This window comes from Anomaloglossus baeobatrachus, chromosome 2 (assembly GCF_048569485.1).
Source record: "Anomaloglossus baeobatrachus isolate aAnoBae1 chromosome 2, aAnoBae1.hap1, whole genome shotgun sequence".
Taxonomy (NCBI): Eukaryota; Metazoa; Chordata; class Amphibia; order Anura; family Aromobatidae; genus Anomaloglossus; species Anomaloglossus baeobatrachus.
The window spans coordinates 449341897-449368744 of record NC_134354.1 but is presented as its reverse complement, the minus strand read 5'-3'; the positions used below and the strand labels follow the sequence as shown (position 1 = coordinate 449368744).

Here is a 26848-nt window from a genome sequence, read left to right as displayed (position 1 = left end):
GTCATCCCCTGCAGTGACCTGGGCTATTGATGGTAGCTCAGGTCCCTGCATTGCTCTCCCAGCCAATGGGGAACATCCTGTTCTTCATTGAATGGGACAGTGACTATGGTATGGATCACCGTGGGACGCCCCCCTTATTGGATTACGCCGGACGTGTAATTGATTGTTTTTTTTCAATAAATTGGTGAAAGAGGGAATGTGGGGAGTGTTTTTTCAAATAAAACTTTTTTTGTTGTCTATTTTTTATTTCTTACTGACTGGGTTGGTGATGTCGGGTATCGGATAGACGCGTGACATCACGAACCCCAGGGCTTGATGCCAGGTGACATTACACATCTGGCATCAACCCCATATATTACCTCATTTGCCAACGCACCAGGTCAACGGGATGAGTTGGGGCGAAGCGCCAGGATTGGCACGTCTAATGCATGCGCCACTTCTGGGGCGGCTGCGACCTGCTATTTTTAGACTGGGGAGTGTCCAATAACAGTGGACCTCCCTAGTCTGAGAATATCAGACCACAGCTGTCCGCTTTACCTTGGCTGGTGATCCAATTTGGGGGGACCCCACGTTTTTTATTTTAAATTATTTATTTAATGTAAAATAAAAGCGTGGGGTGCCCTCTATTTTGGATTACCAGCCAAGGTGAAGCTGCCAGCTGTGGTCTGCAGGCTGCAGCCATCTGCTTTACCCTAGCTGGCTACAAAAGATGGGGGAACCTCACGTGGTTTTTATTTTAATTATTTATTTATTTTATGGCTAAATACAAGGCTAGGCACCCTTTAGTGCCACATGAAAGTCACTAAAGGGTGCCAGCTTAGAATATGCAGGGGACATTATATAGGTCTTTCTCATCTATCTATTATCTATCTATTCATCTATTCATCTCTCCCTCTATCCATTATCTGTCTATCGATTATCTATCTATTATCTATGTTATTTATTGCAGTAGTTACAGAATAAAAAAACGCAGGGACCAACCTGCGGAAAAACCGCGGCAAAAACGCATGCATTTTTGCCGCGGATTTGGTGCCTTTTTTTACCGCAGGTGCGGTAATCTTCAACTCCCAGAAGTTTCTCAAGAAATTTTCTTGAGAAAAATCACTTTTCTAGTGCGCACATAGCCTAAAGAAATCCCAAGCTTAGCTTGTTTTTGTAACTTCCGTCCAATTTAGAAGTGACATTGTCTGATTGTAGCAACCACTTGCTACATAAACTATATTCTCATACTAGATGAGATTGGCTTTGTCTTTTTATCCTTTTCTTTACTTTCAGGGTTCAAGTTCACAAGAAATAATCTTATTAAACAAATCTTCAAGATACTATAATCATTTGGATCCCAGCAAAGCTTTGTTTTGCATAATTTGCACAAGACAATACTACATTTTTCTTATTCTTTTCTTTTTTTAGGGGGGGGGGAATCTATCATTAATTTTTTTATTAAATTTTCTTCTTATGTTTGATATGTATTTTTGTTTCACAATATGTCTCCCAAGAGGTTGAAAAACACATCTCATGAAGATCTCATTTTTTTATTGTGCAGTTTTTCACTGTGAGCAGAGCATCCATTGGCACTAACCTCTTCAATCCTCCTTGTCACATCAGTCACTGGCAGAGCTGATCTAGGTCTAATAAGACCCAGCAGCCGCTAAAAAAGAAAGATAGCTGGTGATCAAGTGATCGCTGGATCCATGTTAGACGCTTTGCTACTTCTCGTCTCACTATATTGAGCACATGGTGCAGTTTGGAGGCCAGAAAAGATGATGGCCGCTACCAATGCCATTCCTTCTAAATTGCAGGAGCAGGGCACATTAACTTTTGCTATATTGTGGGAGCAGCGGGAGAAACTGTCATCTGCTAGATTGTAGGACCAGGTGGAGATACCATCTTTTGTTAGACTGCAGGAGTGCTACATCTATTATTCTTATAGATTGCAGAGGTAAAAAACTTCTTCTACTAGATTGTAGGAACAGTGGCCTTAATCTTCTTCTGCTAGATTGCAGGAACAGGGGCCCTAATCTTCTTCAGCTAGATTGCAGGGGCAGAGGCCCTAACTTTCTTCTGCTGGATTGCAGGAGCAGAAGACCAACCTTCTTCAGCTAGATTACAGGAGCAGAGGCCCAACCTTCTTCTGGTAGAGTGCAGGAGCAGGGGCCCTAACCTTCTTCTGCTGGATTGCAGGAGCAGAGGCCCAACCTTCTTCTGATAGAGTGCAGGAGCAGGGGCCCTAACCTTCTTCTGCTGGATTGCATGAGCAGGGGCCTTAACCTTCAGCTAGACTGCATTATCATCTTTGACCATTTAATGTATCAATATAAAATGTTCCCACTATCTAGTTGCGTCCATAAATTCGTGCACAATGCAGCGAGAAACAACAGTTTCTTGAGCATCTGACATATTATTCTTCACGAAGTATCAGAATTTACTTCCTAGTAGCAAAATCACATACATGCCATTACCTATTCACCTACATGCTTAACAGACCAATGGAGTGAAAATAACACACCACATAAACAGTGTGGAGCCGAAAGTCAATATCTTTATAGGGAATTTGTGTAACATCCATGCCAGTGTTCCCACCCTGTCCTACACCCCTCCCCCAGAGGGAACGCCATCCCTCTCACTTTCCTGGCAGCCCAGCGGTGGCTGCTCTGTCCCCGGTCCATGCTGCTGTCTCCCAGGGCCTGCAAACATCACACAGGCGTCCTATGAATTCCCTTAGAGTACACATTCGACCACTCCCCTTTTTTTAAAGGTTCAGTACACCCTGACCTTCAAGTGCTTCTCAGGTCAACCAGGAGGCTTTAGGTATTTAAGGCACCTTCCCCTTAAGGGAGGTGCCAGGGCAACGACCTAGTTACATTGGTATTTCTCAGGTCTTCAGTGCTGCTGTCTCTGCTGCTGTTACTGAGCTACATTCTGCTGCTGATCTGTGTTTGTGCTTCAGTGCACTTCTAATCTGCTGCTACTGCTACAAACATCCACGTTGGCCAGCTACCACCACGATATCTGCTGCTGCAAGTGCCCACTACATCTACCTCCCACGGTACCTGCTGCCGCAAGTATCCCCACTGGCCACAGCAATCACATCCATCCATACCGACCAAATCCACGACACCAGCTGCTGCTGCTGTTGCAATCCTCAGAGACTGTATTGTACGCATGGCACCAGGTACCAAGGTACCGCAGATCCCCTGGGACTGACCTTTGCAGGTCGCTTACCACCGCGGGACCTTATTGCCATCGGTGGCGATAGTGAAAACTCGCCAGCCAGTCCTGTTTGCTCCTCCAGGCAAGTGAACAGTGCCTTCAGTCCAGTGGACCCACTAATCCTGTGCTCGCCCCACAAGCATAACATTCTGTCAGCAAGTTTTTGCTACCTCATCTGAGCACAGCATGTGGGCAGAGAGACCCTGAATCTAACAATGTATCATTTAGTTTACTGCGTTTAGTGGTTCTGACACAATAGGAGTTTTTTGATGTAGCAATGCAGCTGAGTTGAAAAAGGTGCCTCCACCCACACTAGGCTCTCTATGTACAATGTCTATAGCTGCTAATCACAACAAAGGGGGTGTTGGACTACCAGGCACAAGGTAATATAGTTCAAGCAATAATAATATCCTGGTCCTCAAATAAACATTGCTAGTAAACAACAACATAAACCTTCATAAGAGAGCCATAGCTGAAATCTGTGTTTTAACTCCTTCAGCATGCTATCTTCAAATTACATAGCAAAAAACTTAAGGGCTTAATACAAAGGATAATTTTTAAGGTTCTTCATGATTCACTAATATTATTTACATTTTTAGTATTACTGTTTTCTGCTTAAATATTGTATCCATTTAAATTAATTTCCTGAAATGAGTTACATTCTCATAGGAGATTGTGGTGCAGGAAGCCTTATCTAGCAGGAATTATATATAACGCAGTATAAAGTGATATAAAATGTCACTTATTCAATGACTGGTCATCCATGTATTATGAGTGAGCCAGAACAGAAGATGCTCTTGCTCTTTTAGCTCATATATGGTATCTGTCAAGAGAGGCTTTCTATCTTGCTGTAAGTTTGCATTGTCTTTTTGCATTAATCCCAGAAAGAACACAAAGAAGTGACAGATAAGGAATGATGGGATGGACAGAAGAGAGAAAACTGAATAGTTTGCAGAAACGATGGGTGACTATGTGACCAAACATAGATCTTCATAGCCTCCAGAATGGCTAACAATGACAGCCACTTTCTTTACCTGATTTGAGTAGGAAGATCGGTTCTAAAGCAATACTAATTATTATCCCTGTATAAATTCCCCCAATGCAGTTTACCCATTAGGGAAAATGTAGCATAATTTGAGCACTTACAGTAGTTGCTATAGCACAAAGCTTTCAATGATATCAACCAAGAAAAAAAAGTATTTTCATAAAATATTAGTAATAAAATAATAGAATATTAGAAACTTAAAAACATAATTAAAAATCCCTTTTTGAATTACAAATATCTAAATATGAACTAAAAATATTCAAAAGATCTCAAAGTTGCCTTCTATAAACTGGGACAGGTGGAATCATACTTATATTTAGCCAACTGTGTGTACCAAAAAATGCGGGGCCCTTTAAAACTCCCCAAATATTAGTCAAAATACTACTAAATAAAAACTGTATTCTCTCAGTTTGCTGTGTATAGCGCACCCTATTTAGGTGACAGATCTGTGATGAGCATTAATAAATGTGAATGTTTGGTCTGGTGAACAAAACATATTTTGTATTCCTTACCAATTTCTAAAATGCAACTTCATGACAAATTGCTTACCAGTTTTGTTCAGTGAACCCTGAGGTGCAGGCAGTGCACTTTCATCAGACCCTGCAATAAAGGTATATATCAATATTATAGATTGTCATTATAAATGTAGCAGGGAACATCTTGGTCATTTTACAGCTCCTAATATGTGCTGAGGTAAGAGGTAGAATGATTAAGCCGAAATGCTTCAATCACTTAAAGAGGAACCAGTTTGAGCATCTTAATCTGGCCACATCATCAAGTAGTGGCTGCAGAGCTGCGTAAAATCTAGTTTTTTATTACTTTTTTAAATGTATTCTCTACAATGCAGAGATGTTAGCTAGTAAAGTTTAGTTTATAATATAGTTCAACTAGGTGTTAGGAAAGATTTGTTATTAGGGGAGTTTACTTCTTCTCCTGCATCAGGTTGACCAATCATAAGCAAGCAGCAACATACAGGGGAAAGAAGAACACACCCTTACAAAAGCTTAGTACAAGCTTTCTCTTCTGTGAGACAAGTAATGACAGAAAGTCTGTTCTCACTTATTTCACTGTAGAGCTCTGTTTGAGTACAAAGTGATGGAAGTAGAGCAGAAAGGAATGTTAACATACAACAGTTTTCATCTCAGGACAGTCATTGTGGAGAAGAGCAGTACAGCAGAGCTCAAAGCATTGTTAAAAGAGATCTCTTAGAAGTATTTGTAATGAGAGAAAGCTCAGGTTTACTGTAATGCACATCCCCCCACTCTGAATGCCATGAAATGAAATCTGAAAGGTGTTTGTAATCATACTCATGTTTGCTTTGTTCCTGACACTTTGTAATTATACAATTCAAAGGCAGGAGAAATGCAGGTTTAAATCCGCGCCAAACCACAGGAGTCCAGATGTTGTTAGTAAATCCCTTTTCTTTATTAACACAGGTCTACACGTTTCAGGGACATATCCGTCCTCTTCCTCAGGACAATGTACAGAGAATACTAACTTAGTATTCTCTGTACATTGTCCTGAGGAAGGGGACGGATATGTCGCTGAAACGCATAGACCTGTGTTAATAAAGAAAAGGGAATTACTAACAACATCTGGACTCCTGTGGTTTGGCACGGATTTAAACCTGCATTTCTAATGCCTTTGAATTGTCTCCTTACTGCGGGACCGCTGCCTCCCACACCATCTCTACGTAATTTGCATGCATGTTAAAGGGAACCTGTCATCAGAAATTTCGCCCAAAAGCTAAAAGCTTCCCCCTCTGCAGCTCCTGGGCTGCATTCTAGGAAGGTCCCTGTTATTATTGTGCCCCCTGTGAGACCAAAATAAAGCCTTTATAAAGTGCTACCTTTTTGTATGCAGCTTCTGTAAATGTGACACGGGGGCGGGCTCTCTGGCGTCCATTATTCTGCCTCCTGGTCCTGTATGCCGCCCCCATCGCTCCTTTCCATATCTGATGCACCGCCCACTGCTCCAGCCATCCCCGCGCATGCCCAGTGCCAGTCTCACAGGACTGAGCAGTGTGACCGCTGGTGACGTGTGCGCAGGCAAGTGATTATGGGCGGGACTGAGACTGTTATCAGCAAGTACCCGCCCATAATCTCGTGAGCGCGCTAACCTCTCCAGCGGTCACACTGAGCTCAGTGTAGATGCTAGACTGTATGGGCTGCTTCCAGGGATGACGTCCCTTTGTCACGTGATAGTATTTTGAACACGCCCCTATCACGTGACAAAGGGACGTCATCCCTGGAAGCAGCCCATACAGTCTAGCATCTACACTGAGCTCAGTGTGACCGCTGGAGAGGTTTGCGCGCTCACGAGATTATGGGCGGGTACTTGCTGATAACAGTCACAGTCCCGCCCATAATCACTTGCCTGCGCACACGTCACCAGCGGTCACACTGCTCAGTCCTGTGAGACTGGCACTGGGCATGCGCGGGGATGGCTGGAGCAGTGGGCGGTGCATCAGATATGGAAAGGAGCGATGGGGGTGGCATACAGGACCAGGAGGCAGAATAATGGACGCCAGAGAGCCCGCCCCCGTGTCACATTTACAGAAGCTGCATACAAAAAGGTAGCACTTTATAAAGGCTTTATTTTGGTCTCACAGGGGGCACAATAATAACAGGGACCTTCCTAGAATGCAGCCCAGGAGCTGCAGAGGGGGAAGCTTTTAGCTTTTGGGCGAAATTTCTGATGACAGGTTCCCTTTAAGGGGTTGTGACTGGCACAACCCCACCAGGTGAGTGTTCCTACCAACATCCACCCCCCACGTGTTTTACCGGGTAAGACCCTATTTGCGCCTTATCTTTCCACAGCTTTTTCACTTTGTAATTATAAACAGCTCTGCAAGAAATCAGTGGAGAGAGCAAATTCTCCTGTGTGAGACATGTAATGACAGACAACCTGCACTACTCGCTCATCTCACAGCAAAGCTGGAGCAGATTAGGGATGAGTGTGATTACAGACACTTTTTAGCTTTCAATCCACAGCAGTCAGTGTGGGGGGGATGTAATCACACTCTTTGGTTTCACTGTAGAGCTGTGTTTGATTACAATGAGGAAAGTAGGGCTGTCTGTCATTACATCTCATACTGAGAAAACTGTTCTAAGCTATTGTTATGGTTTGTTCTTCTTTCCCTAGTATGCTGATGCCTGCTTATGATTGGTCAAACATATGCAAGGAAAAAAGGACAGAATTTTTCTGTAACGCCCATTTGGACTAACCAATGATAATACACCCTAAAATTTACAAGCTATTATCTCAACAATAAAGAGAAGAAATGAAAAAAAAAAATGCTACAATTTATTCAGGTCTGCAGCCACTAGTTCACTGTGTGGTCAATTTAACCTGCTAAAACTGGTGAAAGGTTCTCTTTAAGGCCCCTTCACACGTCAGTGAAAAGAAGGGAATTTTGTTACTTACCGTAAATTCCTTTTCTTCTAGCTCTTATTGGGAGACCCAGACGATTGGGGTATAGCTACTGCCCTCCGGAGGCCACACAAAGCACTACACTAAAAAGTGCAAGGCCCCTCCCCTTCTGGCTATACCCCCCCGTGGTAACACGGGTTCTCCAGTTTTAGTGCCAAAGCAAGAAGGAGGAAGCCAATAACTGGTTTAAACAAATTAACTCCGAATAACGTCGGAGAACTGAAAAAACCGTTCAACATGAACAACATGTGTACCCGCAAACAACAAAAAAATCCCGAAGGACAACAGGGCGGGTGCTGGGTCTCCCAATAAGAGCTAGAAGAAAAGGAATTTACGGTAAGTAACAAAATTCCCTTCTTCTTCAGCGCTCTATTGGGAGACCCAGACGATTGGGACGTCCAAAAGCTGTCCCTGGGTGGGTAAAGAGATACCTCATGTTAGAGCTGCAAAACAGCCCTCCCCTACGGGGGTGTCACTGCCGCCTGCAGGACTCTTCTACCTAAGCTGGCATCCGCCGAAGCATAGGTATGCACCTGATAATGCTTGGTGAAAGTGTGCAGACTCGACCAGGTAGCTGCCTGGCACACTTGTTGAGCCGAAGCCTGGTGTCGTAATGCCCAGGACGCACCCACGGCTCTGGTTGAGTGGGCTTTTAGCCCTGAAGGAACCGGAAGCCCCGCAGAACGGTAAGCCTCTAGAATTGGTTCTTTGATCCATCGAGCCAGGGTGGCTTTAGAAGCCTGCAACCCCTTGCGCGGACCAGCGACAAGGACAAAAAGTGCATCGGAACGGCGCATGGGCGCCGTGCGGGAAATGTAGATTCTGAGTGCTCTCACCAGATCTAGCAAACGTAAGTCCTTTTCATACCGGTGAACCGGATGAGGACAAAAGGAAGGCAAGGATATATCCTGATTAAGATGAAACGAGGATACGACCTTAGGGAGAAACTCCGGAATGGGGCGCAGCACTACCTTGTCCTGGTGGAACACCAGGAAGGGAGCCTTGGATGACAGAGCTGCCAGCTCCGACACTCGCCGAAGCGATGTGATCGCAACAAGAAACGCCACTTTCTGTGACAGGCGAGAAAAGGAAACTTCCTTCAGAGGCTCGAAAGGCGGCTTCTGGAGAGCAACTAGTACCCTGTTCAGATCCCATGGATCTAACGGCCGCCTGTACGGGGGCACAATATGACAGACCCCCTGCAGGAACGTGCGCACCTTAGGAAGACGTGCTAGACGCTTCTGAAAAAACACGGATAGTGCCGAGACTTGCCCTTTAAGGGAGCTGAGCGACAAGCCCTTTTCCAACCCCGATTGCAGGAAGGAAAGAAAGGTAGGCAATGCAAATGGCCAAGGGGATACTCTCTGTGCAGAGCACCAGGATAAGAAAATCTTCCACGTTCTGTGGTAGATCTTAGCAGACGTTGACTTCCTAGCTTGTCTCATTGTGGCTACGACTCCTTGAGATAATCCTGCGGACGCTAGGATCCAGGACTCAATGGCCACACAGTCAGGTTCAGGGCCGCAGAATTCTGATGGAAAAACGGCCCTTGGGACAGTAAGTCTGGTCGGTCTGGCAGTGACCACGGTCGACCGACCGTGAGATGCCACAGATCCGGATACCACGATCTCCTCGGCCAGTCTGGGGCGACGAGTATGACGCGGCTGCAATCGGATCTGATCTTGCGTAACACTCTGGGCAAGAGTGCCAGAGGTGGGAAGACGTATGGGAGCCGAAACTGCGACCAATCTTGAACTAATGCGTCTGCCGCCAGAGCTCTTTGATCGCGCGACCTCGCCATGAATGCCGGGACCTTGTTGTTGTGCCGGGACGCCATTAGGTCGACGTCCGGCACTCCCCATCGGCGACAGATTTCCTGAAACACGTCCGGGTGAAGGGACCACTCCCCTGCGTCCATGCCCTGGCGACTGAGGAAGTCTGCTTCCCAATTTTCTACGCCTGGGATGTGAACCGCGGATATGGTGGAGGCTGTGTCCTCCACCCACATTAGAATGCGCCGGACTTCTTGGAATGCTTGCCGACTGCGCGTCCCTCCTTGGTGATTGATGTATGCCACCGCTGTGGAGTTGTCCGACTGGATTCGGATCTGCTTCCCTTCCAGCCACTGTTGGAAGGCCAGTAGGGCAAGATACACTGCCCTGATTTCCAGAACATTGATCTGAAGGGTGGACTCCTGCGGAGTCCACGTCCCCTGGGCCCTGTGGTGGAGAAACACTGCTCCCCACCCTGACAGACTCGCATCTGTCGTGACCACTGCCCAGGATGGGGGCAGGAAGGATCTTCCCTGAGACAATGAGGTGGGAAGGAGCCACCATTGTAGAGAGTCCTTGGCCGTCTGGGAGAGAGAGACTTTCCTGTCCAGGGACGTTGACTTCCCGTCCCATTGGCGGAGAATGTCCCATTGAAGTGGGCGCAGATGAAACTGCGCAAAGGGAACTGCTTCCATGGCTGCCACCATCTTCCCGAGGAAGTGCATGAGGCGCCGTAAGGGGTGCGACTGGCCTTGAAGGAGGGATTGCACCCCTGTCTGTAGGGACCGCTGCTTGTTCAGCGGAAGCTTCACTCTCGCTGCTCGAGTATGAAACTCCATGCCAAGATACGTTAGCGACTGTGACGGTGACAGATTCGACTTTGGAAAGTTGATGATCCATCCGAACGTCTGTAGAGTCTCCAGCGTAGCATGTAGACTGAGTTGGCATGCCTCTTGAGAGGATGCCTTGACAAGTAGATCGTCTAGGTAAGGGATCACCGAGTGTCCCTGAGAGTGCAAGACTGCTACCACCGCTGCCATGACCTTGGTGAAGACCCGGGGGGCTGTCGCCAGACCGAATGGCAGGGCTACGAACTGAAGATGGTCGTTTCCTATCACAAAACGTAGAAAACGTTGATGTTCTGTAGCAATTGGCACGTGGAGATAAGCATCTTTGATGTCTATTGAGGCAAGGAAGTCTCCTTGAGACATTGAGGCAACGACAGAGCGGAGGGTTTCCATCCGGAACCGTCTGGTGTGCACATGTTTGTTGAGCAGCTTTAGATCCAGAACAGGACGGAACGAGCCGTCCTTTTTTGGAACCACAAAGAGATTGGAGTAAAACCCTCGCCCTTGTTCCTGAGGCGGTACAGGAACCACTACTCCTTCCGCTCTTAGGGAGTCCACCGCCTGCAGCAGGGCATCTGCTCGGTCTGGATGTGGGGAGGTTCTGAAGAACCGAGCTGGAGGACGAGAACTGAACTCGATTCTGTACCCGCGAGACAAAATGTTTGTCACCCACCGGTCTTTGACCTGTGACGTCCAAATGTCGGAAAAGCGGGAGAGCCTGCCCCCAACCGGAGATGCGGAGGGGGGGGGGCTGGAAGTCATGAGGTAGCCGCTTTGGAAGCGGTTCCTCCATTTGCTTTCTTGGGGCATGCGTGAGCCCGCCAGGAATCTGAGACTCTTTGCGTCCTCTGAGTCCCTTTGGACGAGGAGAATTGTGTCTTGCCCGAACCTCGAAAGGACTGAAACCTCTGCTGCCATTTTTTCTGCTGAGGTTTGCTTGATCTGGGCTGAGGTAAGGAAGAGTCTTTACCCTTGGACTGTTTAATGATGTCAGCCAATGGCTCGCCAAACAGTCTATCTCTAGATAAAGGCAAGCTGGTTAAACATTTTTTGGAACCAGCATCTGCTTTCCAGTCCTTTAACCACAAGGCTCTGCGCAAAACTACCGAATTGGCGGACGCCATTGAGGTGCGGCTGGTAGATTCTAGGACCGCATTGATAGCGTAAGCCGCAAACGCAGACATCTGCGAGGTAAGGGACGCCACTTGCGGCGCCGCTGGATGTATGATAGCATCCACTTTTGCTAAACCAGCTGAAATAGCTTGGAGTGCCCATACGGCTGCGAATGCTGGAGCAAACGACGCGCCGATAGCTTCATAGACAGATTTTAACCAAAGGTCCATCTGTCTGTCATTGGCATCCTTAAGTGAAGCGCCATCCTCCACTGCAACTATGGATCTAGCTGCAAGTTTGGAAATCGGGGGGTCTACTTTTGGACACTGGGTCCAGCGCTTGACCACATCAGGGGGGAAAGGAAAACGTGTATCCTTAGAACGTTTAGAGAAACGCCTTTCTGGATGAGCGTCGTGTTTCTGGATTGATTCTCTGAAGTCAGAGTGATCCAAGAAAGCACTCAATTTACGCTTGGGATAGAGGAAACGAAACTTCTCCTGCTCTGCAGCTGCCTCCTCTGCAGAAGGAGCTGGGGGAGAAATATCCAACAGTCTATTGATGGCTGAGATAAGATCGTTTACCATGGCGTCCCCATCCGGGGTATCCAGATTGAGAGGGGTTCCAGGATAAGACTCCTGATCACTCTCTTCAGACGCATCACAGGGCGACTGATTGCGCTGAGACCCTGAGCAGTGTGATGACGTTGAGGGTCTTTCCCAGCGAGCTCGCTTAGGGTGGCTGGGGCTATCATCTGAGTCATAATACTCAGCCTGGGAAGCCGGGGACCCCCTTGCAGTCTGGACTAATTCCAACTGAGGGGGATTAGAGGACAGAGACCTCGCCGTGTCCATAGACTGAGCCCCAGACATGGATTGCAAAGTTTCAAGGATCTTTGCCATAGTCACAGACATTCCATCAGCAAAAACTGCAAAGTCTGTCCCTGACACCGGGGCAGGACTTACAAGCGTCTCAGCCTGGGTCACTACCCCTCCGGACTCCGGCTGGCGAAGCAGCACCGGATCTGAGCATTGCACACAATGGGGGTCTTTGGAACCTGCTGGTAGAGCAGCCCCACATGCAGCACACGCAGTGTACACAGCCCTAGCCTTGGCAGCCTTGCGTTTTGTGGATGACATGTTGCTGCCTCCTCAGAGCGATCTGGGGTTCAGCCAGGAAGCGACCTCACAGTGCAATAAATAACTAAATATATATATCTGGTGACACAGTACACCAATACACACTGAGGCACTAGAGGGGCCAGCTGAAAAGCCGCTTACCGCCCGCTTAAGAGCGGGTGTGTGTTCTCCAAAAGCCCCCTAGTCCAGGTCTCCCAGAGCCTTGCGTCCTTCCTCCAGCCAGACTGCATGTAATGGCTGCCGGCGTCCTGGGAGAGGAGGGGGGGGCGGGCCCTGGGCGTTCCTGACTAAGAGCGGGAAGCCTGCTTCCCTCTGTGCCTAGTGAGAGGGCTGGAGCATGTAAATCAGGCTCCAGCCCTCGTCGCTGCTGCGAAACAGCGTCTCTCCCCTACCCTGATTGACAGGGTGGGGGGCGGGAACGAAGCGGAGCTAGGCCGCAAAAGCCGGGGACTGGATTTATAAACGCCGCCGCCGTAAAAGCGCGGTCGGCGTGTCCCCGGCGCACCACAAGTCACAGCAGCGCCGCCCGGTCCAGTGGGGGTCGGCGCTACGTTCCCACAACACCAAGTCCCCCAGTAAACTGTAGGAACACTAACTCCAACGTTACGGTCCCCGGCGCACTACAACACCCAGCCAGCCCGGAGTGTGTCTGTGCCTGCCGGGGACACAGAGTACCTGTATGATGCAGGGCCATGTCCCTGATTGTACTCCTGCTCCGTATCCATCAGGTTCAACTGGGTCTGTGGATGGAGCCCGGCGTCAGAGCTTAGAGGCCGGCAGGATCCCACTTCCACAGAGCCCTACAAGGGGGATGTGGAATGAAAACAGCATGTGGGGCTCCAGCCCCTGTACCAGCAATAGGTACCTCAACCTTACAACACCATCCACGGGTGAGAAGGGAGCATGCTGGGGGCCCTATATGGGCCCTCTTTTCTTCCATCCGAAATAGTCAGCAGCTACTGCTGACTAAAATCTGTGGAGCTATGCGTGGATGTCTGACCTCCTTCGCACAAAGCTTGAAAACTGGAGAACCCGTGTTACCACGGGGGGGTATAGCCAGAAGGGGAGGGGCCTTGCACTTTTTAGTGTAGTGCTTTGTGTGGCCTCCGGAGGGCAGTAGCTATACCCCAATCGTCTGGGTCTCCCAATAGAGCGCTGAAGAAACACAAGTTTTTCACTGACGTGATAAAGGTGTGTATGTCCCCCCGTAATCTCTGTGTGCTATCTGTGATAATACACGGAGATCAGGCACTTATACTCACCTGTCCATGCCGCTGCTGTCCGTGGTGCTGATATATCCCGCAATGCTGTGTCTGGCCGCCACTGTCTCCCTAATGCAGCCACTTCTGAGTCAGCTGTGCAGTGCATATGCATGAGCATAATTAGCTGGCCTGGAAGCAGAGACAGCAGCGGCTGAAGACAGCATCGCTGGAGAAGGTGAGTATAAAAAGCTTTTTATTTTAAATGTATGTGATTTTACTGGTATGTGTTTCACGGATCACACCATTGTGTAGTCTGTGGGACATCAGTGATGCCAGAAAAAAATGGATTTGTCTCCGTACAGAACACACTGACAAGCGTGTACGCCGCATGGAAACACGGTTAGTGAGAAATTACTAATGTGTACGCAGACCCATTGATTTTAATGGGCCTGCGTATGTCTGTGATTCTGGTACATACAAAAACTGCAAGAGATTTTTGGTAGCAGCCACGTGATTTGACCCAATAATACCTTTCTCAAAAAAAGGTACTGACAGCCAGGTGATTGAGGACAGTCAGATACCAATAAACAAAGATATCTTACCAGTTGGTGTCTGTGAGTGTCATTTTAAAGGATTTCTCAAAGAATATCTTTTATGGCTTCATGATTGGAGCTGGCTGGACTATACACGAACCACACTCTTCATTACAGTACATGGGAGATATGGAAGTGGAAATGAGTTCTGACAAAATTGTATTGCATATCCACTAGAAAGATAACTAATATTGACAATGTAATCTGTGGCTACTTTGGTGGAGAATGTATGAATATTTATGAGCATAGTAGGTACCTAATTCAAGAGATGGTGCCCGATATAGAAAGAATTACTGATAATGAGTAGGTGTTAAATTCATCTCCCTCTTGTATCAGCAGCATAAAATGAAGCTTTGTAGTAGGTAAAGCCGCTTTATTAATAACAATTATATAAGCAGAACACAAAAGAATGTGGTGACAGGAAAATTACACTTAAAACATAATTACAGTCATTATATTTTAGATGTATTTTCCATTATGCTCACTCTCCAGGGATAATTTTATTGAGAAGGCTTACACCCCATGCATGAGATGTACACTATTAACTGTATTTTAAGGGGGCTGGGCATTTTTAATAAAGGGTTTATCCTAGAAATTGGGAAAAAAGAGTGAAAATCTTTGGAACAACACACGTCATTATTTAAAAGATGTACTCCACTTTTATACTGATGACCTATCCTACAGATGGGTCTTTAATGTCAGATCAGTGGGGGTCCAACACCTGACACCCCCTCTGATCTGCTGTTGTTGGTGCTGGGGCAGCCAAATGCTGGCCGTTATGAAGCTGAAAAGCACAGCTCCATCAACTGCGCAACAGCCACAGACGGGTCCGACTGGGCCATGGGGCCGTTCTGCAGAACTCGGGAGCAGTCGCTACACAGCCGAATTCAGCTCCGGAAGTGCGGAAGTGTGGAAGAACAGCTGGCTGCCACTGTCATTACTTCATATGATATTAATGACCTTTCCTAAGGCCTCCAACACACATCCGTTAAAAAGACGCACGTGCCGCGAGACACGTATTTTCCCTGTGTGTTGCGTGTGGTAAGTACGTGTCTCGGGTACGTGCGGTCCACATGTATTCTCCGTGTGCTATCTGCGATAGCACACGGATAACCGGTAATTTGCATACTCACATGGTCCGCGCTGCTGTCCAGGGTTCTGATCTTCGGCTCCAGCCCCGCCCACTCCCCGCTGACGCTGCTTCCGGCTGAGCGGAGGGGTGGAGATTAGCGCCCGTGACAGCTCAGCCACCTCCTTTACACGCTCATAACGAACGGCAGCCGGCAGGAACATTTTGCAGCGGAAGAATCTGCGGGGCTGGTGGAGGTGAGTATGTGTTTTTTTTTATTTTTAAATTAATGACACGTGTTCTCCGGCGCATGTCACACGGAACCGCATCCACACTACATCCGTGTGGTACAGGTGCGGGCCGTGTGACACTCGTGATGCTGGAGAATACGTGGATATGTCAGCGTGAGAAAATCACGGACGCACGTAAGTACGGAATGGATACATGTTCCGTTCCAAAATACTTACGTGTGTCCAAAATATATTGAAAACATAGGTCTATGTGTCTCCGTGCCGCCGGTACGTGAAAAAACTGCCAAACACGTACCGGAGGCACGGATGTGTGTCTTAGGCCTAAAAAAAGAATGGGTCATCAACATGAACCTACTGGAAAGGGTAAACCAACACTACGGGTACAGGAGAATAAGCAGGGGGACTACCACAGAGAAAAATGTAGTGTATATATGTATATACAAAATTGTGGATAAGAAAAGCATGAATCCCGCTCATCGGACTCACATGAGAATATCTGATGAGCTGGATTCATCCTTTTCTTATCCGCATTACTAGCTGTGGCAGAACCACCATCTGTGCTACTAAATGCAGTGGGAAAATTGTCGGTGAGCCGGATACCTTCTTCTACTACTATATTCAAAAGTGCACATTATTTTTAAAAACTGTATATTGAAAATAGACTTCATTTGATATGCCCTATTTCATTTCAAATAATGCTTTTCATAGGAGAACTCCATTTAAATTATGCTCAAATCACATTCAATAGGAAGGCTTTTTACTGACTAATAGGCACTTTCTCAGCACTTGGATTTTTTTAAAAAATAGAGAAATGCATAATAACAGCAACCAGTGCCTCCACTCAGACTATCCCGATATTCGCATTCAGTCATACCCATGTCAGAATGTGAGCTCTCATGCAAACAATAAGGGGTCGATTCATAAAAGACCAGAATTGTACACGCCATTCTTAAAGGGAACCTGTCACCAGATTTGGGGCCTATAAGCTGCGGCCACCACCACCAGGTTCTTATATACAGCATTCTAACATGCTGTATATAAGAGCCCAGGCCGCTGGGTATAACATAAAAAACACTTTATAATACTTACCTAAACGATCGGTGCAGAGCAAATGGGTCAAATGGTTGTCTTCGTTTTCCGATAACGGCGCAACCTCTTTCGGCCATCTTGGTCTTCCGTCTTCTGAAGCTAGTGTGGATGACGCATCCTATGTCATCAACACAAGCCAACACTGAGGTCCTGCGCAGGCGCACTTTGATCTGCCCTGAGTAGGGCAGATCAAAGTACTGTAGTGTGCATGTGTGGAACCTCAATGCCCAATGCCGGCTATTGTGGATGACATCGGACGCGTCATCCACTCTAGCTTCAAAAGACGGAGGACAAAGATGGCCGAAAGAGGAAGCGCCAGTACCGGAAAACGGAGACGCCCATCTGACCCATCTGCTCCTCACCGACCCCCTAGATGAGTATTATAAAGTGTTTTTTACACTCTACATAGCGGCCTGGGCTCTTATATACAGCATGTTAGAATGCTGTATATAAGAGCCCACTGGTGGTGGCCGCAGTTTATAGGCCCCAAAACAGGTGACAGGTTCCCTTTAATGATCGTAGATTCACCAAATTAAAGCACCACACCAGCGGGTTTTTTTTCAGCCCTGGAATGGTGCTTTTAATTTAAGGTCCTTGACACTATTCTTATACTCATACTCCAGCGTCTTCATCCTCTATCACCGACACTCCCGTTGGTCTCCTGGGATTTGTGACTTGCTGGCAGCTCCAATGTTTCATAGCACGAGCCAGAGGTCACTCTTTAATGCAAGTCTATGACAGCCTTGTTCTGGTTCTCATAGAGATTCATTGAGAACTTGTGGTGTGACTTCTGACTTTTGGTCAGTTAGAAATTCCAGGCACAAAATAGTGCAGTGGGACCAGCGCGACGCTAAAAAAAGTGAAACGCCGGAGGGTGAGAATAAGAGTAAGGTCAGGGACCTTAGATTAAAAGCATCATTCTAGTGGGAAAAAAATAAAAAAAATGCTGAAGTGATGCTTTCTGAGACGAATTCTACTTAATGAATGAGGCACATGTCTTAAAAGGCGTGTGCCTGCGCAAGAGATGTATAGGGAGCGGCATACCTTTTCAGGAATTAGATATATGGACAAATCCACAGCCAGGCCTGCTCAATTTGGTGAAAGTGGCCAAAACTGGTATGAAAATACCAAAAGTCACAGTATTTTTGCACAACTTCCGAGTTTACACCAGAATTCTGGCATATATCAGCCCCTATATCTGCACAAACTTTGGGCATTTGAGTGTCCAGGTCCAAGTCACATGCAGAATTTTTTTTTCTCACTGTGTTTTTGTCAATTAGTTACAATAGAAAAGTTTTATACCCTAAACATAAAACCTTATGTCAGGAGCTGCTGATGCAGTACTGAAGAAATTGTAACATAATAATCAGAGGAACATTTCTACTGTACCTGACTCCTGGTTCTTGATGGATGTGATATTTGCGTTCTGATCTTTCATAGTGGATGTTTTTTCATGACGTGCATTGATAGACTCTGTTGAGTCACACTACACAAACATATTACAAAGGACATGTTAGTGACAAATACAGCATGCGATTCTGAAAGATACACTGTTTATATATTGAGCTCTCGTTTTGCTCTTGTAATTGGGTCTAACAATTATCTAGTCAATGTCAGCCAAATCTAAAAGTTATAAGAATGATGATTTTGTCACAATCTTTGCTTAAAGGGGTATTCCCATCTCCAAGATTCTATCTCAATATGTAGTAGGAATAATAATAATAATAATAATAATAAATAATATTAGCAAATGCCCCCAATTAGAAATGTAGTACCATAGTATCATAGTTTTTTAAGGTTGAAGGGAGACTCTAAGGGCGGCTTTGCACGTTGCGACATCGCACATGCGATGTCGGTGGGGTCAAATCGGCGTCACTTTCGACATCGTACTGTGTAAATGCTAGATGATACGATGAACAAGCGCAAAAACGTCGTTATCGTATCATCGTTGCATTCACCGACATTTCCAACATCGCTGTGTGTGAAGCCGCAGGAGTGAGGAACATTTGCTTACCTGCCGCCGGCGACTATGCGGAAGGACGGAGGTGAGCGGGATGTTTACATCCTGTTCATCTCCGCCCCTATTGGCCGCCTGCCGTGTGATGTCGCTATGACGCCGCATGACCCGCCCCCTAAGGAAGGAGGCGGGTCGCCGGCCAGAGCGACGGTCGCAGGGCAGGTGAGTGCATGTGAGCTGGCATAGCGATAATTTTCGCTACGCCAGCTAGCACACGATATTGTACCTGCGACGGGGGCGGGGACTATCGCGTGGGACATCGCAGCATCGGCTTGCGATGTCACAACGTGCAAAGCCCGCCTAAGGGTGGCTTTGCACACTACGACATCGCAGGTGCGATGTCGGTGGGGTCAAATCGAAAGTGACGCACATTTGGCGTCGCAGTCGATATCGTAGTGTGCAAATCCTTTTTGATACGATTAACGAGCGCAAAAGCGTCGTTATCGTATGATCGGTGTAGGGTCCATTTCCATAATACCGCGACAGGTACGATGTAGTTCCTCGTTCCTGCGGCAGCACACATCGCTGTGTATGAAGCCGCAGGAGCGAGGAACATCTCCTACCTGCGTCTCGGCTGCAATGTGGAAGGAAGGAGGTGGGTGGGATGTTTACATCCTGCTCATCTCCGCCCCTCCGCTGCTATGGGCCGCCTGCCTTCTGACGTCGCTGTGATGCCACACGACCCGCCCCCTTAGGAAGGAGGCGGGTCGCCGGCCAGAGCGACCTCGCAGGGCAGGTGAGTGTATGTGAAGCTGGTGTAGCGATAATGTTCGCTATGCCAGCAATCACAAGATATCGCTGCTGCGACGGGGGCGGGGACTATCGCGCTCGACATCGCAGCATCGGCTTGCGATGTCGCAGGGTGCAAAGTACCCCTAAGTCCATCTAGTTCAACCCGTAGCCTAACATGTTGATCCAGAGGAAGGCAAAAAAAAAAAAGAACAATGTGACAAACTGTCATGATTGACTCCTGGCTCAGCTGGAGCTGAGCCTTTTTTTTAGTTTCACTTCTGATGCAAGTCACGTTAGGGGTTAATCCTTTCTGGCAATGTTTCTCTTGGACTTCGCCAGTGATACTTCTGGATCTGCTGTGTTCTGCTCTTGAGTGACCTGTTGTCTGCCCTGCCCCCTCCTGACCTCCGTGTTCACCTGACCTGTTAACCTCCTCTTTTGTCTGTTTCCATCAGTGTCTCTCCCGCTGTCTCCCTGTTTGTTCCTTATCTGTTTACCTTTATTCTGTCTTGTCTTCCCACTCCCCCTCGCTTCTAGGCTCTGATTTCCCGGCTACTGACTATTTGCTTCCCTCTGACTACGTTTAGACTTTGCCCTTGTGTACTTACAAGACTTCATGTTGTGACACGGCTTTCTGACGATTCTACTGCCATCTGGTGGGCTTGACTAGTATTACCTCTGCTAGGGAATTCCCTGCTTATACGTTTCCTTCACTTTTACGCCCCCTAGTGGTTTACCAGCTAACTACCTTCTCAGATAGTTTCAGGAATCCTCTCAGTCCCACATTACTGCGCTGTACTGCTATTGTACATCTTATGCCCACTTTACACGCTTCAATAAATCTTTCAATCCGTCGTCGGGGTCAAGTTGTAAGTGACGCACATCCTGCATCGTTCGTGACGTATTTGCGTGTGACACCTACGTGCAATCAAGATTGAACGAAAATACGGTGATCGCATACACGTCGTTTATTCCTCATACATTGGACGTTTTGTTGTATGAACCTAGTCAATTGAAACGTGTGACATCCCTCATACGATTGTGATGTCTGAGGCTATGTGCGCAGGTGTGCGCTCTGCACCGCAGCTTAAAAAAGGTCTGCTTCAGAGCGCAGCTGAAAAGCTGCGTTCTGAAGCGCCTCACAATGTCTGTCATTCACTATTCTCTGTCAGTCGGTCACTATCTCTGTCCCTCTCTCTCTGTCCATGTCAGGCTATCCCTCTTACCCCCTCTCTCATACTGACCGATCCCCGATCACCGGCGCTGCACGGCTTTCTCACTGCTCCGGCGGCTTTTACTATTTTGAAAAAGCCGGCCGCTCATTAAACAATCTCGTATTCCCTGCATTCCCCGCCCACCGGCGCCTATGATTGGTTGCAGTGAGACGCGCCCCCATGCTGAGTGACAGGTGTCTCACTGCACCCAATCACAGCAGCCGGTGGGCGTGTCTATACTGTGCAGTGAAATAAATAATTAAATAATTAAAAAAACCGGCGTGCGGTCACCCCCAATTTTAAAACCAGCCAGATAAAGCCATACGGCTGAAGGCTGGTATTCTCAGGATGGGGAGCTCCACGTTATGGGGAGCCCCCCACCCTAACAATATCAGTCAGCAGCCGCCCAGAATTGCCGCATACATTAGATGCGACAGTTCTGGGACTGTACCCGGCTCTTCCCGATTTGCCCTGGTGCGTTGGCAAATCGGGGTAATAAGGAGTTATTGGCAGCCCATAGCTTTAATAAGCCCGAAAAAGCCCTCCATGTCCGGAATAATCCAGGATGCTCCAGCGTCGCTTCCAGCTCTGCTGCATGGAGGTGACCGGAGCTGCAGCAGACACCGCCGCTCATGTCACTTCCACACAGCAAATGAAGACAGCCGCACGATCAGCTGAGCTGTCACTGAGGTTACCCGCTGTCACTGGATCCAGCGGTGGCTGCGGGTAACCTCAGTGACAGCTCAGCTGATCACGCGGCTATCTTCATTTGCTGCGTGGAGGTGACAGGAGCGGCGGTGTCTGCTGCAGTTCCGGTCACCTCCATGCAGCAGAGCTGGAAGCGGCGCTGGAGCATGCTGGATTACGCCGGACATGGAGTGCTTTTTCGGGCTTATTAAAGTGGTGAACCAGGGTATATGTTTGTGTTTTTTATTTCTAATAAAGGATTTTTTCGGGTGTGTGTGTTTATTTACTGTCACTTACAGATTAATCATGGAAGGCATCTCGGGGAGACGCTTGACATGATTAATCTAGGACTTATTGGCAGCTATGGGCTGCCAATAACTCCTTATTACCCCGATTTGCCAACGCACCAGGGCAAATCGGGAAGAGCCGGGTACAGTCCCAGAACTGTCGCATCTAATGTATGCGGCAATTCTGGGCGGCTGCTGACTGATATTGTTAGGCTGGGGGGCTCCCCATAACGTGGAGCTCCCCATCCTGAGAATACCAGCCTTCAGCCATATGGCTTTATCTGGCTGGTTTTAAAATTGGGGGTGACCGCACGCCAGTTTTCTTAATTATTTAATTATTTATTTCACTGCACAGTATAGACACGCCCACCGGCTGCTGTGATTGGGTGCAGTGAGACACCTGTCACTCAGCGTGGGGGCGTGTCTCACTGCAACCAATCATAGGCGCCGGTGGGCGGGGAAAGCAGGGAATACGAGATTGTTTAATGAGCTGCCGGCTTTTTCAAAATAGTAAAAGCCGCCGGAGCAGTGTGAATGCCGTGCAGCGCCGCGCCGGGGATCGAGGATCGGTGAGTATATGAGAGAGGGCTGCTCAATTCAGTTACTCAGGAGTTTAGCGGTCACCGGTGAGTCCTTCACAGGCGACCGCTAATCAGGACGCGACACAGACAGAGCCGCAGCATGACAATGAAGTCGGGTGAAGTTCACCCGAGTTCATTCTGATCGTGCAGCTCTGTCTGTGTCTGCTGTCATCTGCCATTCAGCTCTGCTACATGGCTGTCTGTGTATGCTGTTAGCGGCCATGTAGCAGAGCTGAATGGCAGATGACATAGTAAAAACGCATCCCTACACATTATACACGCTTGGCAAGTCAATAAGTAAAAAAAAAAAAAGGGTGCCCAATGCATACGTCACAGAACACATGACCTAAAGGATCGCACACAAAATTGATCAATTTAACATAGACTACTAACACGTGTGACAGCAAATGAACGACCTACGTGCGATCTCATAAGATCCCGTATGCAACCTGGGCGTGTCACATCGCATACGAGATTGCACACCTAATTGTAAGGTGTAAAGCTGGCTTTAGAGTACAGGGTGACACAAACAAGCTCCAATGGGGAAAAAAATTCCTTCCTGACTCCACATACGGCAATCAGACTAGTTCCCTGGATCAACACCCTGTCATAAAATCTAATATACATAACTGGTAATATTAAATTTTTCAAGCAAGGCATCTAGGCTCTGCTTAAATGTAAAAAAAAAAAACCAAAAAACAAAAAGCCGGCACTAAATGTGCACTTCAGCACTAAAAAATCCAAACTGTACTTATAAAATTTTTTGAGATTTTTGGCAAAAAATTGCAATTTCTTGAGCTACCCCGCCACGTCACGGCAAATCTCATTTGGGGCAGTCCTACACTAAAATATTTTTATAAAATGTGCCAAACGGCCTCACATATGAATAGTAGAACTTTTAGTGCTGGCTTTTTTGTTTTTTCTGCTTAAATGTTAGTAGTGAATCACTATTTACAACATCATGCGGCAGAGAGTTCCATAGTCTCACTGCTTGTACAGTAAAGAATCAGTACAGTTCTCCTAATAAAGCCATGTCTCTTACATCATGTGCAGGGCATTTTAGCTTATGTATCCATGGTTATGTCTACTCATATAGTGACACTTAGTTACTCATGGTCGTAACCATAGATACCTAAGCGGCAATGCCCTGCACATGAGGTAAAAGATACGGCTATATCAGGAGAACTATACTACATTTCTAATTGGAGGTATTTGCTAATATTATTATTATTACTCCTACTACATACTGGGATAGGATCATGGAGATGGGAATACCCCTTTAATGCTCTGTTTTAGTGATGGTGTAGTGCAATGAGTACTGTCCACTAATAGGAGTGCGATAACAGCACTCATATGACACAGACCTAAAAGTTGAAATAACAGCCTCGTGAAATATGGATTGGATGCTGAGGTTTAAAAAGTTGTCCACTTTAACAATCACTTTTTCTTAGAAGGTTGTTCAACAATAAGCTTAACTCGGCAGCAATTATTAATTTCTCTTGCAGCACCACCACAGGGCAAATGAGGTATTACACAGTTCTCTTTGAACTTCCTGGACATGAGTCTAAGGGCTCTTGTCCACTTGCGTTAAAAAAATCACTGCGATACTTGGCTACAAATGTGAGTCGAGTGTCCTGCGTATGGTCTGCATACGGTATTTTTTTTTTCTCACATAGCATCCGCATGACATGCGAGCGTCATGCGAGTGCTATGTGAGTGCTATGCAAGCAGCGGTGGACTGGCTACCGGAGGAATCTCCAGTAATACCAGGCCTGGCCGTGGTTACCTACACTGAACTCCAGAGCTGTCACCTGAGCTCCAGAGATCAGCCCGGTCTGTCTGCAGCTGTCATGAACTGAACTGCAGTTGCCGGGGAATCAATCAAGCGCTCGCTGTTCAGGCTGCACTCTGGAGATCAGGTGACAGCTCCGGAGTTCAGTGCATGTAACCGCGGCCAGGCCTGTTATTATTGGAGATTCCTCTGGTAGCCAGTCCGACGCTGTATGCAAGTGTCAAGGATTCGTGTGACATGCGTATGCCATCTGTATAACATGCGAATGCCACCCGTATTCTGATTTTTTTCTCGCTACCCTAGGCTGGCATGGGGGTGCGAGAGCTGAGACTTGGTGCAAATCGCAGCATGCTGCTGTTTCACTGACAGCACGAGTCGTGTAGTTATAAATTAATCAAGAGGACACGGCCTCATAGCTTAACACTGGTGCGAGTGCAATCCAATTTTTTTATCGGATCGCACTCGCACAGGAATATCGCAAGTGGACAAGAGCCCTAACAGAGACACTCTTTGTAGGTCTTCTTCACTAGGCCAGAATGTCAAATCGTAATGGGTAACAGTTTAGTAAATTTGACAAATCTTTTAACAACAGAGGGGCACAGAAACATAGTCTGCTACATTTCTGCAATAGTTCCTTCAACAGGTCTGCTGTGTGGGAATTCACCCTTACAAAGGCTGGTGCACGGCCTAGGGATATGGTCATTAACAAGTCTGCTATGCATCATATTCCTCAAACAACACTTTTTTTTTAGAAAATAGTGTAAAAGCTTCCCATTACCATAGCAGACAAAAAGCATTCTGATGTTTTACTTGAAACATTCCTGTATGATGACAGAGATGCAAAACTTGTCTCATTAGCAGATTTAGGGCTTTTCAGCTGCTTTTCTAGAAAGGATCTTCTTTTAGACATAGCACCAGCCATCAGCTTTCCTGTAATGCCAACACATTTAACTATTTAGCACAAATTAAACAGGCCATTAGTCACTTAAACAAATTTTGCATAATCATTCTAATCTATAGATCTGAGATTATCACCTTATATTGTAAGATCTCCTGTTGTGTCCTGGAAACAGTCAACAAGTTATAGTTGATGCATATACTTTACATTATGTGTTTCTATTTAGTATTCTTAGTATACAGTAGATCTTGGCTTTACTCAATGGATCGTTAAAGTCTTCCAAGCTTATAAAAAAAAAAAAAAAATGCGCTTTTATTTACCTTTTCTGGGTCCAGCCATGCCTCGACATAATTTCTCTGGTGTTTGTTGATCGGCAGCAATGGTGACGTCAAATCATCATTCCGTTAACAAAGATAGGAAGGCAGCAGTCGAGAGGCAGCGATTGAAGGTAGGGATCCAACAAGTAAGTGATACTTATTTTGTTATTTTAAAGCATTACCAGCCCTGATTCTAAGGGCTCATTCACATTACCGTTTCCGTCTGTCCTGGTCAGTTCCTGTTTTTTTGTGGACCCACGGACAGGACCATCTTTTCAATGTGTTCTGTGTAGGATCGGATGACACACTGAAGCACTTCGGATGCCGTATGTCCGTTCCGTTATTATGGAACATGTCCTATTCTGTTCCGTAATAACGGAGCGTGACTCAATACAAGTCAATGGGTCCGCAAAATCTCCGGAAGCCGCATGGAAGCACTTCCGTGTGACCTCCGTCAGGTGCCTCTACAGTCTGTGTCCCGCTCCCGCTAAAGCCCCGTGGCTGCCCGCACTGAAGCGTGTCAGCATATGCCCACACTGCAGAGCGAGCAGCTGCGGGGAGAATGAGCGTTGCCGTCAGGAGGTTAGTAAAGTTCATTACCTGCGGTAATAAATTCCTGCACTCCTGACGTCAGCGCTTGTCACTGACAGTCGTGTTCTCACATCACTTCTCACGGGCTGCCCGATACTGTGACTGGCGGTGATGTCACAGGCCACTCACGATACTACCTTGTGAAGGCGGCGGTCATTGAACTCAGTGACGAGCGCTGATGTCAGGAGTGCAGCGGCTTCCGTCACCGCAGGTAATGTAACAAGCTAACCTCCTGGAGCTGTCAGCGCTGGTCATGCCCTGCAGTGACCTTTGCTGACCTCATGATGTTAGCTCAGGTCACTGCACTGCTCTCCCAGCCAATCCGGAATATAATTCTTCATTGACTGGGACAGTGAGTTTTGTTCCCACGACGATCAGTGAGTATTGATCGTCGTGGGAACCCTTATTGTATTACGCCAGACCCGGATTTGTTTTTTCTTTCCAATAAATTGATGAAAGAAGGAATGTTTTGGGGAGTGTTTTTTCAAATAAAAATTTGTTTGTCGTCTATTTTTTTTTATTACTGACTGGGTTAGTGTTAGTGATGTCGGGTATCTGATAGACGCCGTGACACACTAACCCCAGGTGATATTACACATCTGGTATCAACTCCAAATATTACCCCGTTTGCAACCACACAAGGGCATTGGATGAGCTGGGGAAAAAGCACCTGGATTGGCACATCTAATGGATGCGCCACTTCTGAAGCGGCTACGGCCTGCTATTCTTAGGCTGGTGAGGGTCCAAGAATCCGCGGACCTCCCAAGTCTGAGAATACGAGAAAACAGCTGTCTGCTTCACCTTGGCTGGTGATCCAATTTAGGGGAGACTCTACGTTTTTTGTTTTAAATTATTTATTTAATTTAAAATAACAGTGTGGGGTGCATTTTGTTTTGGATTACCAGCCAAGGTGAAGCTGTCAGCTGTGGTCTGCAGCCGTCTGCTTTATTCGAGCTGGCTACAAAAATAGGA

At 47.0% G+C, this 26848-nt stretch overlaps 1 protein-coding gene across 1 annotated transcript in view; it reads right to left on the bottom strand.

Annotated features, from left to right (window-relative positions):
- The window catches only part of LOC142289832 (uncharacterized), a 509301-nt gene that overhangs the window by 13610 nt on the left and 468843 nt on the right, over positions 1-26848 (bottom strand). Inside the window, exons 17-19 of the mRNA XM_075333759.1 lie at positions 24849-25000; positions 18150-18246; positions 4805-4855 (exon numbers count right to left, since the gene is read on the bottom strand). Coding sequence (XP_075189874.1) covers positions 4805-4855; positions 18150-18246; positions 24849-25000 — 300 coding nt within the window. The remainder of the gene's footprint in view (positions 1-4804; positions 4856-18149; positions 18247-24848; positions 25001-26848) is intronic.